A 16,622-nucleotide genomic window follows, 5' to 3' on the forward strand; every position below is an offset into this window, starting at 1 on the left:
AACGCTTTCCCCTTCTATGACTGAAAACAATCCGCTGGTGCAACACACTGAACAGTGTTATTTTTGAAGCGCTGCCATAGCCACTGCCAAAGGTCCCGAGTAAGTCCTTTTCTTCCCTGTCCTTCACCAGTGTTCTTCAGTAGAAATACCCTCCTGAGTCATCAAATAGACTGGAAGTGCCACTGAGTCCTGTCATCAATGTGGTCACCTGTCTGCCGCATGTCACAAGACCTCTTTTCTGTGCCTTCTTACGCTCCATGAACTGGCTGGCTCTGGCTCTGTCAGATTTTCTGGAATGTCTATTTCCAATTAAATATAGAAAAGTTCATTCAAAAAAATTCAAAATTAAATATGGAGAAGTAGGACCCTATGTTTGTGACACAGCAATTGTGCTGAACTCCTCCATATTAATTTTGCCTCATTTATCCTGATTTATATTGCTTACAGTGAAACCATTTCAACATGAAGGTGGCAAGTGTACAGGCTCCACCCTAGAAAGCTATAACCTGCTAAGTAAAGGCATCTGGGGTGTGTTTGAACCTTCTCATGAAGGAAACACTAGAGCTTTTCTTGCTACGCCCCAGGTAACTCAAGTCTTAATCTCTTGGTTTAAACATTTCCATTCCCATTACCCAGTAAGCAGGAGATACCACTTAACTTTCTATGCATCCTAGATGAGCTGATGATTATCACTGTTTAAGGAATGTGTCTACCACATTATTCCCCACCTATTTCCATAGCGGGTATAGATGGGCATAAAAACCTAGCTAGTCAGTCCTGCAAAGGCAGAAGTGCAGGTCACTTCCTGAGGCACAGCAAAGTTAAATGTTGCAGGCTGAAAATAGCCTGCAGAGCCTAAACATCTCTGAAGTTAGGGTCTTACTTGGCTTCTAAATTCTGAAGTTCTTATTGAAGTTTCATTCAGAGTTCTATCCCTAGTTACAGAGAACTTCTCTAGAAGGCAAGGAAATGAGAGTGGATCTGCCCTGGTTTGAGCTGGTGTTGTAACCACTGACAGCTGAGCTTCTGAATTCAAATAATAAACAGCTTATGCTCACTGAGAGTTCTTAGTGACTACATGACTTTCATAAGCACAAGACTTGGAAACAGCGTGTATAACAGAACCAGGCTTTTGGGGAAGGGTAAAAACCATGTTCCAGAGACTTCTACAGACATCCATTAGTGCTTCCATACTTCTGACTTAGATCATTTTTTTAATTATCTCCACCTTTTCATTTAAGTAATCTCTAGTCTTTCTTCATCATGCCAAATTATAGATTGGATATATGATATGGACTTTGAGTTAGAGCTGGGTTGAAAAAAGTTATTCTACTAATGGTTCTTGTAGATCCAGGGTAAACCAAAACCTGTTAGATATCCATGGTTCTGACATTCTTCACTGTGTAACAGGAAGTTTCTTAATTTTGTGTCAACTGTTTAAAGTAACACTGAGTATACTGGCAACATTAGTAGCAATGAGATGTTTCTTACCTGCAGTAGTTATGTTCTCCAAGCCCTCCCTCCCCATTGGGGTATTTCAAAGTATTGTAAGGATGCTCAAAGGTCTCATTCCAAAACAGACAAGGTTTCCCCGCATATTGGGAGGTCTGGTTCTGAGTGCCACGATAGTCAGCCCCGTTTGCTGTATAACATTCTGGGAAGAAATGGACAAAGAGAAAGAATTAATGTAGGTTTGGTTTCTGGTTGTTCTTCCCTCAGCCTCGAACCCTTCCCCAAAAGACCATGTTTCCTTTCACTAACATGTTTCCTGCATTGTTTAGGCAACTAAAGATGCTGTCTGGGATCTAAATTTTCTCTCAAACAGCTATTGAAGAGATTATGATTTCATTACTTTACTAAGCAATGTATAAGACAGGTCTGAAGAGTGTTTAATACAACTAACATGCATTTTCTGGATAAGTATACTACATTTTTACTGTTTTCCCCATGTTTTACTCATTAGGATAAATCTGTAACTTGTTAATTTTCAAAGAATAAATTTAGATGATGTTATCAGCCTGCCACTTGTCAGCATAATACCCACAATCTTATGCCAGTTTAACTAAAATTGTGAATATCTGAACTTTATAAAGTGAAAGACTTTGTAGGCATGGATCTTGCAAACATTTACATGCTGATTTTGAAAAATTCTTAGGCATTTTTTTCTTTGGCCTGAATTACCTTAGAAAGGGACCTCCTTCGGTACACTATAATCATGATACTGTGATTTGCTACAAAAGCCTTTATGCTTTTAGATTAAAACTTACAGGTCAGCATTCCTGTGCCTCACATTTTCTCCCATTTATGTCTGTTTTCCTAGCTTCCTAATGTTCAGCAAGTCAGAAATCAAAGCAGAGAATGATTTCTCTAGTCATTAAGTACACTATCCCCTTCCCAACTGAACTACAAATCTCATGCTGCCTGGCTTTGCCGTGTCTTATTGATGACATCTTCTGATCAAATATTCATATGCATGAAAAAAATTTACCTTTACTAAAAATGCAAAACATTTTTAATTAAACTATGGACTGCGAGGGTGACAGAGCACAGAACAGTTTGCCCAGAGAGGGTGTAATCCATCCCTGGAGATATTCAAGAGCCATTTGGGCATGGTCCTGGGCAGCCTGCTTGAGGTGATGGTGCCTGAGAGAGGCACTGAATAAGATGATGAGCTCCAGAGGTCCCTGCCAACCTCAACCGGTCTGTGACTCTGTGATCATCTTCCAGAAACACGCACCGTAATTAGTGTACAATAAATAAGGCCATCCTGTTTATCATTAATAGCTGGTATGATTTATCATCCATGCATTGCTTTTAAAATAGTATTAAAATACAACAGTTCATGACTGTTAAAACTGCTCATTATACATAAGCATTTATTTGTACTGAGTAGCATTACTGGGGAAAGTCACAAATAGTTCTTTCTAACTGCAGGCTGTGCAACCTTCTGTTTGATCTGATAGCAGAAACCAGGAACAGCTGCAGAGACGTTCTGCTGCCCCGGGGGACAGGGAGAGCGCTCTGAAGGGGAGTGTGCTCATCTCAGGTGTCCCGCACTAAACGTTCTTCAGAAAACAGGCTACAGAGACCTGCTTGAACCTGATATTAACTGTACTCCTTCTTTTATTTATTTAGAAATCCTGTGGGAGAAGGGGAGATGTATTATTAAAACCGTGCCTTTGAAATTAGTTTAGTCTGGGCCCACAAACAGCAGAATGGTGCAATTATAACGATTATTTCACAGTTTTATTACACAGCACATGAAAGCTGATGTTTCTGTGCCTTCGCTGCACGTTTTCATGCCTAGGCAAGTTGGGATTTCTATTAAATGGAATTGTGTTGCTGAAGGCACATAGGTGTCTGCACAGCCATTAATGTATACTGCTATCATTCACGGACAGAAAGCTATCTAATTTTACAAAAACACACTTCAAGTCACTACTCCTCCTTACTGTAATTTACCTGGCTGCCTCAGCCATGCAGGTGAACTACAGACATTTACTTTCAAATGCAAATCTGGGTCTCCAGTACTCAGGCCACCACAGATCTTTGCATAAGCACGTGAAAAAACAACACTTTGAAGTCACCACAGTTTTGCAACTTTCTTCAACACCTCTCTTGCTTTGCAGGTAATGTAACAGTTTTTCTATGTCATAGCTGAAAAATATAAGCTGGTGAATTTGGCAGAAGAGAGAGGAAAGCATAATCAAACTGGATACACAAAACAACATACAGTATAAAGCTGCAGTTGTGAAAAGGGATAAATACATCCAGAAAAGGTGCCTACTTCAGCTTAGTGCTATTACCTTTTTCCTTCTCCATTCTAAATGAGAAGCAATATGTACTAACATCTACTTAGAAATGCAAGGAATGCTACAATACCTGAATGTAACCTGGCACACAGACTAAACTGAAATTAACATCAGCCCATTTGAATATCTGCTAAGACTGGCCCATGCTTTAACTTGCAGTAACAACTGCCTTTCATTTTCATGCCAGCTTTTATATATATATATATATATATATATATATATATATTTTTTTTTTTTTTTCAAACTTCATTGCACAAGCCTCAGAGCTCTCTTCATTCCCCTAGCTGCAGTTCTTTGCTCCCAAGACAACAGGGAGCTGTAAGAGTGCCTCCTGTGTCCTTTAGCATTACCAAGAGATTCAGAAAAGATGCACCAGCAGGGTTTAGTGAAGCTCCCCTGGCTTTGTTAGTGCCGAGATGTGAAAGGAGGAGGCAGTGAGATACCACATTAAATCATTGATTATCGCAGAAAAACTGAAATTAAAACTTTTAAGTTCTGCAATGTAGCAGCTGTTACCCAATGAAACACACACTTTTTGTGTAAGGATTTGCTATGAAATTTTTGTTTTGTTAATGATTACTAATAATTTTGCCATAGCATTGGCATGCAATATTTTCAAGTAAATATTGGCGTTTAAAAAATCAAGTATTTTATCTTGAACAATCAGCTTTGAAACCTGCTGAGATAAATTTTGTACTGTTTTCTATAAAATTCCTAGTAACACAGGTACAGACATCTCAGCTTATTCAATATCTTGGATCAATTCTTCTATTCATCATACATAGTGATTTCACCATATTTTGCTGCACGACAGCCAAGACACTACCCTAGTGATCTCACTATGAAATTACTGTTCCCAGTGTACTGAAGGTGCAAAGCAGATGCTTCATCTGCAGACGGACCATTGTCCTCTCCGTTTCAAATCTATAGGCTGTTCTTCAGAGACAAAAGTCCTAAGAGATTCTGGAGGAGGTTAGAACCTCTATCCTTCTTTTCCTCTTACATCACTGGTGCAATAACTCTGTGAAAAGATGAGCTTAAAGAAGGTCACCCAGATTTGTCTGCACAAAACTAATCCAGAAGAGGTCATTTAAATAAAACAGTCAGAAACTACTGGACTGAATGCTCTTGGTAAAACTCTTGGGATTCCTCAAATCACCTTATTTCCCTTCAGTAGATTATGATTATGTAAAAGGGGTTGGGGAGGGGGAGGATAAAACAACTAAAACCAGCCACCTCTCCTTTATTTCTCTGCCTCCCAGTGGACCCAACTGCCTTATATTGGTGGACATGTTACTTTAGGTTATGAAGCCCTTTGCTTGGAATCTAACATCAGAACTGTGACTCAAGGAAATTAATACCAGTTCTATGAATTTAATCAAGCCTTATTCCTTAAAGCTTTGTAAGACTGTGGTATACTGTGACAGAACTTGCACTGTACCCAAGTCCTCTGCAAACAGCAGACAGCACGGGGAGAACAGGCGCTTTGTGGAGGCCAGAGCTGACAGCGTCCTCGAGCTTGACAGATTTCACCTGGTTTCTGTTCATGCACCCAAGGCTCAGTTTAAACTATCCCACCAACCACAAGCCTATATTAAATCACTACAGTTTTAGACAGTACATGGAGAAAGCTGTGATCATTCAAATCTTGAAGTCACCGACCTCCTCATGTTTCTAAGATCCCAGTCAGCTGGGTCTCAGACATAGTCTGAAGTGGAGGCTTGTGTCAAATCCGTGACTGAAATCAATGTCTGTGATGATTTCACTCTATTAACTGCCTAATGACCCTGCTGCTTCTACTGCTGCGTGGGGATATCTGCAAACAGAATTAATAGAGCCACTGCAGTCCTTCTAGCCATGAAAAGCTCGAGGGTTCCAACAAGTCCTGTTAAGGATAACGTTTATCAGCCTCAGTGAGAAAACACGGACAGCAGCGTGTTGTCATGGCTGGTTTGTTTTCAACACATCAGGTGCCATGGCTGACAGAAAAATAACTCATATTTTTAAATGAATCCTGAGCCTAGGTCAGTATGGATTGAGTGGCAACTGCTAGAAAGAAAAAACAGAAAATAAGCCTGGGGATGGTTGTCCACTACGAGTGAATGCTCAGTGTGTGATACAGGTTCACAATTAGTTTTATTAGAGCCAGATCAACATTTGGAAGATCAAACAGCAGCTGTAGTAGAAATTTTTTCCATCTGTCTCGGTTTCTTCTTCGATGTAGGGACCTTACAATGATCATTTATGCCTTTTTTACTTTGGGACTGTATGGCTGCCTGCACTCCACATGGGCGCCACTTTAGGATCATTTGAAAAATTAAGGTAGTGCAGAATATAACAGACTGACTTTTTGACTGAGTGAAGCACTGACGATAAAACACTGACATTTCAGAGTCTGCACTGGCTTCCAATGATTTTCTAAGATGGACTTCCAAATATTGGGTTTAATCTCTTAAGTCCTCAATGGCCAGAGGCCATTACCTGAGAAACTCATTTTGTGCCACATTACTATGGACAGAAAAAATATAAACATTTGAATTTCATCTGCTGCCCTTTCTGTACCAATAAGATGAAAACAAAACAACAACCACCAAAACCCCAAAACCAACAAGACAAAACCAGCAGGCTCCTTGTCAAACACTCTTCTGGCTGACAAGTGGGAAATCTTTTCAATGTCCTGAGCATTCTTCACAGTCCCTGTTTTACAAAGACATACATTTAATGACATTACAAATTGCAAACTGAAGAGATGGAGGTTTCAGGGTGGTTTAAATAACTTCTTAGAGTGCTTTTCTAAGTTTGGGGCATGTACGTAGCTTTTGAGACTGAAAATCCAGAATGACAAACTTGTTACTATTTCACTGAAAACTGCCAAACAAGAAACAAGTTTTCTTTCAAATATCTGCAGATTAATGAAAGGTAAATGAACATGGTAGCTATTTAAATATTGTGTTTCATTACAATGGTGTGATAGCCAGAATATTAAATGTCCTGTAAAGCTGGAGCAAGAAATAAAGGTTCCTTGAATTTACATGCTATAAGTGCCTGCTCAGTTCTAACTTGTTTTTCTTAGAGTCTTTCAGGAGAGTCAGAAAAATGCTTAAGCAGAATATAAGGATATGGAACCAAAGGTGCCAGGTCTGATAATGACCAGGTGTCAGTGGCTTGATGCATGTGCTCACATAGTGTTCTAAGCAGAGTTTTAAGTCATTTCCAGTCTACCTAAACTGCTCTCCTAGTTCTTGCCACAGCCTGCAATTTAAGCACTCCTCCTTAAATGAAAGCACTGTATCTAGGTGCAGATGGCAACAGTTACAGGCACTAACCAGATGCTGCAGTCTCTAATTTGATTGAAAGGGTATAATTAGACAGCAGAAACACTTCAATGAGAGAGTAACGCACAGAGGAAAGGACAGAAACCACTTAAGTTACGCCAAGATACCCCAGCAGTAAGAGAGGCAGGGGCCCACGGGTGAAGGGGCACAACACCCAACTACCTTCTTCAGATGAGAACAGTTTTGTTTCCCTATGGATGCGAATAGGGATTCTATTATCATAGGTTGCCACAGTTCTTCATGTGGGATCACTGATTAAAACCAGAAGAAGCTTCAGGAGATCAAAGAGACAAATATGGCTTCTGTGGTCATTATTAAAAATATTTTTAGCAGTGCGATGGTTTTCTTTGAAGATGCAGTTTTATCGATTGAATCAAAGCTTCATTTGCATACCGTCCTATGATTGGTCAGGGGAAAAAAATCTCAGTCCGCATTGTTATGATGCAAAATAAATACTTTTGGGAAGTATAAGGCTGGTTTAGACCTACCCAAGAGAAAAATCAGTGTAGCAATCTCACATGTCAATACTTAACTATTCCAATTAATACTAATATATCAAAAGTCCTTATCAAAACTATCAGGCTTGGGTACCTATATAGTAGCAGTAAAAAAAAACCACAACACCACAGTTGATAGAAAATAAAGAAAATACCTCAGGAAAGAACAATCTTTCTTTAAAACGGCAATTTTCAGAATTGCTAGACAATAACCCCCATTTGGTAAATCAGCTAGTTAAATTCTGATGTGCTCCTATGAGGACACTCAATTAGCTGATCATTTCTCCTTTGCAGTGTGGGGTACTCTGCCTGTAGTTTAAAAGTAACGTTTCTCACACAGAGACACACACACAGACATACACAAGTAATTTTTCAAAGTCCTCAAATACAATTATTTTTGCTGGTCAGAACAAGAGTCTTATTTAGCACTGGTCCAAACCAGAGACTAGTCACAGTGAGTACTCACATGACATTCGATCAAAGCTTGACTTAAACACCAATCTGTTCTGTAAACTAGCTTCAAGTGCTACTTGTAAGAATGTACATTCCTGGGAATGTACAGACATGTAGAGTTCCATAGTTGTGCTCCCCAGCAGTATGTGAGTTGTTATATACGTGAACTTGCTATTCTTGTAAAACTTTGATTACTAACCTTCAATCTCACCACTTTTTCCGCACTTCTCCTTTTTTATTAAAAAAAAAAATATATATATATATATATATAAATATATATATATATACACATATATATATATGTATATACAAATGGTATCTGACTGGCCAGAGCTTTTCTGGTCCACGTTGGAAGCAGGCAAATTAGGATATAAGCATGAGAGGCAGTTACCATTATTTCTAATACTTACAAGTATGTGTTTTGTACCTCTCTTTCTTTTTATTCATGCAAAACAAACATGCTATATTAGCCACGGCTTTGCAGCTGCTGGCTAGTCCTCAGCCACAAGATGCAAACACGCTTGTCTTGTGATTCGTTATCACTGAAAGTAAGAATGCATGATGTGGCCCCGTAAGAATTTCTGTTCCTTAATACACCCATTTGTTTTCTTTCCCTGTGAAGTTTTAAAACTGTTGTTCCATTGTCAAGCGTGGCAGACTGAATCCCTTCGGAAATTCTATCAGGATGGGCCATGGCTGCTGTGTGGATGGAGGGAGTGGTCAATTGCACAACCATTATGGTGTGATATGACAAAGAATGCAAATTTTGCAGCTGGCAGCGTGTAATCCCTGCCTCCCTCCCACTTCTTTGGCTCCATCCTGCCTAAATCCATTCACATAACTCTGGATTTTGAGTTACGCTCCGTGCATGTACAAGCATGATATGCTGAAGTATCTAAGTATTGCATTTTTTGTCTGGTTAGAAATGTTCTGGTTTGTTTGGGGTTTTTTCATATTTCTATGATGATTGCTTAAAGTGTATCAAGTAGAAGTGCCTCCCTGAATCAGCAAGAGATAGGCAGGAAAAGGTGACAAGAGATACAAGGTTTGTGAGAGCAGGCTGAGATAGCAGCTCAAAGGAAAGACTCAGCTTGGAAGAAAACCAAGGACATGGTGATCCAGTATTGGTAAATGGAAAGAAAACAGAAAAAGGAGAAAGGCACTGATAACCATTTACATTTCTGATGGGGAAACTAAATTAACACTAAAAATAAAGAAACTAGAAGTGAGAACATTTGCACTGAGTATATAAAATAACATTTGTTCACTGAAACTAAAATTTGCCAAAGGCATTTCTATCTCTCTGGCCTTGTAATACAAAACTCATCAAATTTAGACAGTCCTTTAATGTTAGGCAATCCATCTCTGATTTCTGATTCACTTGAGAAATGCAGTATGACTGAAGCCTGAATGCTGTAAATGTCAGTGTTTAGATTAATAGAAACCATCAGACATCACACAGCAAAGCAGAAACATTCTGTGAAAAGTAACACAGTACAACCTGCACAAATGATTGCTAACTCACTCTAATTTCTGACAATTTGAGTAATTTTTCATAAGGCAATTCCAGAAGTTAAAGTTTCTCCCCTATCTTAGCAAATGATAGTGTAACGCGGTATGTATGATTCTATGATTCTGTGATGTATTTTGACCGCATTTTACAAGAAACATAAGACATGCATTTGATACAACGGGAACAGTTATTAGATCATACCATATGACAAACTGCCTTACAGAATAAATACTTATGTTTGTCATTTCAGAACTCTGCTAGCTTCAAGTGCAACCTGACCCAGCTGATCCTGTTTCGGTCCTGTGGGACTAACGGTCAAGAAGTGGATTCTGAGGTATGGTTTGTGCAGATTAGCAATTCTGCACATTTTGTACATGCTATATAAATTACAGGTCCTTGCTGAAGTGTAGATTTGCACTGTTGCCAGGTTCTTTAGCAGAAGACACACAGGTGGCAGTGCTTGCTAGATCCATTCTCCTTTGCATTATATATTCTTCCTCTATCCACCCCGCCCCAGCTGCTTGTGCTCAGGCATCTTTGTCCCCTTTAGCGGCTGCCAGTGCCTGCAGTCAGAAGGTGGCTGAGGATGGAAGTGCAGGTGCGTAAACAGAACTCTCTCAGCAGCCTATGAACCAAACTTTCACACTGGGACACATCCTCCACTTGCTGTCATGCTCTCTGCTGACACAGTAACACATAGAGTGTTCTGTCTGCAGTTCTGCTCAGAAACCTTACAAGAATAAAATCTTCAACTTAAGCAAAGGAAGGAGTACCTACTGTGTGCACCAAATGTCCTAATGCAACTGGGAAGAGACTGTTAGACGTGGCCTAGGTATGTCTCCCTCTAGGAAAACCTCCACATGCATATCGGAAAATACTCTCATGTTTTACTCGCTTCAGGTAACTTCTGAGAAGTTACAAAATTTACCTTCTGAGTTCTTTTTCTGGTAAAAGGCGCTTTTTTTTCCCCCAATAAAGTTTATGTAAGTATTTTCCAAACCTAATTCAATGCATCTATGAAATCTTGATGAGCAAGTATTTGTTCATGGCAAAATGAAGTAGAGTGAATTCTATGTTATAAAAAATACCAAATATTAGAATAAGCAAAATGTATACAGGAGGACCACACATCTGATGGCTGACACGCTGATCACCTGGAACAGCCACTTCAGATCTTGCAAAGCTGGGCCAACCTTTATGAGAGGAGAACTGTAGTACTTGAAATCATCAGTATCAACTGAGATGAGGACAAAAGGATGCAGAGAAATTTTAAGTGAAAAATCACCCTAACAGGTAGCAAAGCTTCAGACTTCCCAGATTCCTTGGCTGAACAAGAACCTGAAGGGTCAGAGGGTCCATGCCTGACAGGGAAGGGAGCAAGGGCAGCACACTCAGCCAGGTGGGACGGGCACCCTCCCAGCTCCAGCACTGCACCCCGGTGCTGTCCTGCTGCCATCACTCATTTCATTCCCCAGTGTACCCGAGCCCCACACTCCCTGCACATGCCCCTGTTCTACCGAGCCAGCTACCAAACCATTTTGATAAAAAAACGCGCTGCTCATCTTCCTCATACCTCCTGCCTTCATATAGTTTTCCGAGCTCCCAGCTCAGCAAGCTCAAGGAGACCCTCAAACACCCCCACGCTGCAAACGGCGCAAGCCGCATGTTCGCATGAGCGGCTTCGAGCCGTCCGCCGGCCCGGCGAGCAGGAAGGGACGTCGTCGCGACCTCGAGGAGCTGCTGCCGGGCGGCAGAGCCCTTCCGCGGGGGCTGCGGAGTCCGGGAGCCGCTGCCCAGCTCCGCCGCCGCTCAGCGCTGCCAGCGGGTCGCGGAGCAGCCCCCAACGCGCCCCCCTCCCGCTCCCCGCGGCGCGTCACTCACCGGAGAGAACGGGCTCGCGGCAGCAGCTCAGCGCCAGCCCCGAGAGGGCCAGGACGGCGGCGAGGGCGGGGGGTTCCATGGGCAGCGGCCGCCGGTCCGCACCGCGCTCGCAGGCGGCAGCCCCAGCGCTGCGGGGGCAGAGACGGTCACGGGCGGCCGGGACGAGCGCGAAGTGCGGGAAGCGCAGGCCCTACAGCATGTGTCCTGTAACTGCGCCCCGGCGAGGTGCCGAGTGGCAGATGAAGGATCCTATTACCAGCCATGTGACAGGAAAGGATAGAGACCGACATCCCAACCTGCTGCGGCGCGGGACCGCACAACTTCTGCTTTTATGTTTGACACCGACAGGTTCGGGCTGCCGGGGCTCGCTCCGGGGCCGCCACACGGCTCCTCGGAGCCGCCGTCAGCGAGGCAGCGGCCCGGCGACCCTCCCCGCCCCGCTCGGCCGCCCCACAGCGAGCCGTGCCCCGCTCTCCTCACTCCCCTCGGCCCTCCCGCACCCAGTTTGCCGCTGTGGCCGTGGGAGAGAGCGGGCAGGCGCCCCTCCACCCCACGGCCTAGTCTGGGGCTCTGCCCGGGGCCGGCCCCTTTCCCGGCTCCGCGCTCGCCCTCCGCCAGGCCGGAGCCCCACGGGGGTCGCGGGGCAGCACACGGGAGCGCGCAGGTGCGGCGCGTCTCTTATCCCGTGAAGCGCGGGGGGTTAAGCAGGAGTAAAACGCTACGAACTTTGCAGTAGTCCCGCGCGGCTCCCGCCCGCTCTGCGCGGGCGCGGTGGGGCCGCGGGTGCGCGCCAGATGGCTGCGAGCGAGCAGCGCCTTGCTGGGGGACGCGGGCGGCCAGGTGCCAGTGCCGCACGTCGCCATTTAGGACGTCATTCTAAAGCCGTGGAAATGCATCGTCCGCCCCCCAGGAACGACTGGCCGGTGGAGCCGCGGCCGTGCGGCCAGTGCCCCGCAGAACAGGCGCTTTGCGGCCGGACTGCGCGCACCCCCGCCCCGGGCTGCGTCCCGCCGGGGCGGAGCTGGAGGCCGCGCAGAGCGGGGTCCGGGCACAGGCAGCGGGGCTCACACAGGTGCGCTCGGGCACGCAGGGACACACACGGGCGCCCAGGCACACACAGACACGAGACATTCCTGGGCGGACACGGACACACGCACCCACACAGCCGGACACCCACGCGGGACAGAGGAGCGCGTGCCCAGAGCAACACAAACGTGCAAAGAGACACAGAAAGCGTGGAACCGGAAGGAAAAGCAGCGTTGCTTGCTGAGAATGGTGAATGCAGAAAGGCAGCTGCTTTTTTTTTCATCTACTTGCTGACAGCAAGGGACCGAAAAAAAAAAAAACCTCAAGGGGGTACATTATAAAGCTATTGTCTGAACTTCTACGAAGTGGTGACCTGTGAGACGTTTTAGCAATGGCAGTGCTGCTTTTCTAAAAAAACAACCAACAGGGGAAATAAAACAAACCAAAACACACCAGCAAAATCACAGAAAGTTACACTTGCTTTGCCAGGAACAGCAGGAGGGGAAACATTCTTGTCCTTGTAGCACCTTTACACCACTGCTGTGTAACGGGGTGACACCTTCAAACATCTAAAAGGGAGAGAGCAAGTTTGCTACTATGAAAGAGGAAGAAACACAACAGAATTTGTACTTGGCTATTGTATCCATATGCAGTGTGGTACATCTCACCTTCAGCGGTGCAGAAACCTCCCATCATGAAAAGCTGTAAGGCTGATTTGGACGTGAGGGCCGTGCTTAAATTTCTTTTGACCTTTGTGATATATATTACAAGCAGAAAAAGGATTACATAGTAGCATGGCTTTACATGTGTATTTTAATATCACAGCATAATAATGTGCCAAATTCTTATTTGAGCTGAATTCTTAGTGAATGGAGAATTTTTAAGCTGAAAAACAATAGCAGTGTTCTCTTAGTTTGGTGTTATGCTTTATTTTAGGATGGTAAATGCGGAACTATTTCGTTCCTCCTAACAGATACAATATAAAAGTATGTTCAGTTATTTGTTACAAATATTCTGCTGAAGTTCCTGATCCTGAATTTTGGTTGCACAAGAGTGCACAGGATTTTGTTGCCAGTTAATATACGTGTGTGTGTGTGTGTGTGTCTGTGTCTGTGTCTGTGTCTGTGTGCACACATGTGCATGCTTGTGTGTATATAAATAGGGAACTAGAGATCACTGTGATGGGAGAGTTACCAAGACCAACCAGAAGGAAATGCTTGTGGTGGGTATTTGTTTTTACTACTGCTTTGTTTATGATGGGCTAAGCCAAAGATTGTGATTCATAGAAATCGACTCAATTTAACATAAATTTTTTTTTCAGGAGGACCAGAATTCTAATTAATTCCATATACTTCCTTCCCAGTCTGAGCTACTGACATCAAGTGCTGCTGTCATTCCTTCACAAGTCATTGTTCATGCAGCCCTTCCTTGTCCATGCTGTCTAACAGCACAGACGATATTGTCCTCCCCAAGGACTGGGACCTCCCTGTGTTACCCATTCACCCCATTTCAATTCCATTTTATCTGGCATTCTGTTCCTGAAGGATGCTGGAACAGAGAGAGCTTACAAATTTTTAACACTGTATTGATAATGAAGTTCACAAAATCAACTTTATGTATCTTTAAAAGGCCAGTTCAGTCTTCCAGCACTCCCAGGCAAAAACACCTTCGTTCATTCTGCTGCCCACTTTCTCCACTAATCAGGTGCACTCACAGTTGCTACACGTGTCTACATCATTTTTTTAATTAAACTGTAGCACACTGGCAATGGACAGCCAGTTTGTTGCCAATGATCATTCCCCAGTCTTCTTTCAAAGTTCTTTTTTACAAGACTTTTTTCTTTCTGTTGTACAGAATTGCTTGTTTCAACCTACTGTATTCAAGATCACTCCTCATTTTGTACTCTTCTGCTTGTGGTCTGGGGTCTCTGTTTACAAACAACAACAGCAACAGCAGCAGCAGCTTATAAGTAATGAATAATTTTATACTTCGTAATACATGGTCTGAGGCATTTCTTTCCATTTGTCTCGTTCCCATTATAATGTAAAATCTGTACTGTTTCACTAGTTTAGTTTTCCTGTAAATTTGTTACATACTTTGTCCTTGCTTTTTGAAAGCACCATGATTTTCTGCTGGTTTATGAATTAAAGACCTTGGAAAACCAGACCAAATAACCTGCAGAAGTTAGTAATTCTTTCACTATCAAAAAGAGTTGCACAATACAGAACTGACTTCACAAGTCTTTTGGGATGTAGGCAAAAGCAAGTTTTGGGATGTAGGCAAAAGGATTCTGTACAAGGTAGTAGTTCAGAAATCATTTTTTAATGAAGATAGTGAAACACACTGTGATACAGATATATATTAACATAGAAACAGTATGTACATTACAGTTATTCAAGGAAAATATTGCACGTTCTGCAAAACATTTCCAGTGCAGGTAACAGATTTTTTTGTTTTGAAGATGGATTCTAATTGGACAGTTGAATAAAGAAAGATTTTTGAAAAATCATTATAAGTTAATGAAAGGCTTGATTTTCTGAGTACTTCCACTTCCCACCCTGCAACTGTACCCTTTCAAAATTAAGACAGAAATTAAACCAAAATGCCACTTTGAGTGGGTATTCAGAGACTTGCCAAGATGTAAGAATGCAACATTTAAATATCTTCATTATCTCTCCTTCGCTACTAAAAATCCCCAGCAATACGCAAATTCAACCCAACTGGCCAGTAGTCCATCTGACCACAAGGCCACTTTCACGTCTATCTAGATCAGCCTTACATGGCCTCAGAGAAGGCAAATGTTTCTTCGATAATGACCAGCATGGTAGATTAGGAATCTTTTTATTTTACCAGCTTTCAAGTGAAAGAAGAAAAGTGCACGGAAATCATTAACTCTTTTGATTTTGTCAGAACTCTGCTTCTGTCGGCAGAAATGTGACTGTTAGAAGAAAATAATGCCTGTAACTTTGAGACTGACCCTTTCAGAAGCATTTTCCTTTGCTCACGACAGACAGCAGGCTGAGCCTGCCATGATATAATCCCAGCGAGCTGGTTAGCATTTCCCATACAATTCAATACTCATTATATTGAAAGCAGAAATCAAATGACAGCGTACTATATACAACCATTGTTTGTGGAAAGTCTGTCTTTGTTGCTGTGGATGATTTAATCCTATGCTATGCTGCTTCTGTATTTCGTTAAAAACTCTTCTGGAATTTCATTGTTTCTTGTTCAGATACAACTGGAACTTCTAAAACAAGTTTCTGGTTGCCTTTGTGTCTTTGGAAGCAAAAACAAAGGAGAAGGTTTGTTTTAAAAAGGCTAGAGATGACTGTTAAAAGTCATTACCATAATGCCACTGCTTAGATCAAGGTGAGAAGAATATTGCATTAGGTGGAATAGTGATGTTGCACCAATTTTTAAAGTACTAATTCTGTGTAATTCCAGCACATACCTCCCCCAAGGAACAATATCCTTTCCCTGTCATACACTACTGAAGATTCAAAATATTTAAATTACCAAAAGTAGTGACTGAAGGATATAGAATCATGGAATCATTTCGGTTGGAACCGACTCTCAGGATCATCGAGTCCAACCATAACCTAACCTACCTCTAGCACTAAATATGTAGCAATCCTTCTATTTGAGCAACCTGTGATGAAATTAGAGAATACTAAAAGTTCGCTGTTATCCCTGTGCAACAATCAATTTCTGTTTTCTACTACAATGGTCTAAGTTATAGGAGCAAAAGAAGAAACTGGGTAAATGTCACTTATTTGAAATCACTGATAATGAAGGGTCTGGAAAGCAGGTTGGGTTTCAAGTACAAAAAGACAGAGGAAAAAAGTCTAAGCAGGAAACATGGGATTCACTGGTAAATTCTGGACCTTACATTGGCTTTTTTTTTTCGCTAAGAGAAACGTATCACCAAATATTGATACATTTGCGACTACCTAGCAACCCTCACGACAATCAGCAAACTGATGTATCTTCAAATTCTATTCACCTCTTTGACACAAGAGACATATAAGCATTCCCTAGGCAAATTCATGCATATCTAAAAGTGAGAATAAGTTCAAAGACACGTGGAAAGTTCCAATATCAT

The 16,622-nt window shown here is 42.4% G+C and overlaps 1 protein-coding gene across 1 annotated transcript in view; it reads right to left on the minus strand.

Annotated features, from left to right (window-relative positions):
• KREMEN1 (kringle containing transmembrane protein 1) overlaps positions 1–16,622 on the minus strand; it is a gene marked incomplete at its 5' end in the record, with an annotated part of 54,082 nt that overhangs the window by 18,817 nt on the left and 18,643 nt on the right. Inside the window, 5 exons of the mRNA XM_082066468.1 lie at positions 1,492–1,654; positions 11,492–11,681; positions 12,218–12,367; positions 14,013–14,065; positions 14,392–14,444. Coding sequence (XP_081922594.1) covers positions 1,492–1,654; positions 11,492–11,681; positions 12,218–12,367; positions 14,013–14,065; positions 14,392–14,444 — 609 coding nt within the window. The remainder of the gene's footprint in view (positions 1–1,491; positions 1,655–11,491; positions 11,682–12,217; positions 12,368–14,012; positions 14,066–14,391; positions 14,445–16,622) is intronic.

Source organism: Streptopelia decaocto (genome assembly GCF_964273445.1).
Source record: "Streptopelia decaocto genome assembly, chromosome: 15".
Lineage (NCBI taxonomy): Eukaryota > Metazoa > Chordata > Aves > Columbiformes > Columbidae > Streptopelia > Streptopelia decaocto.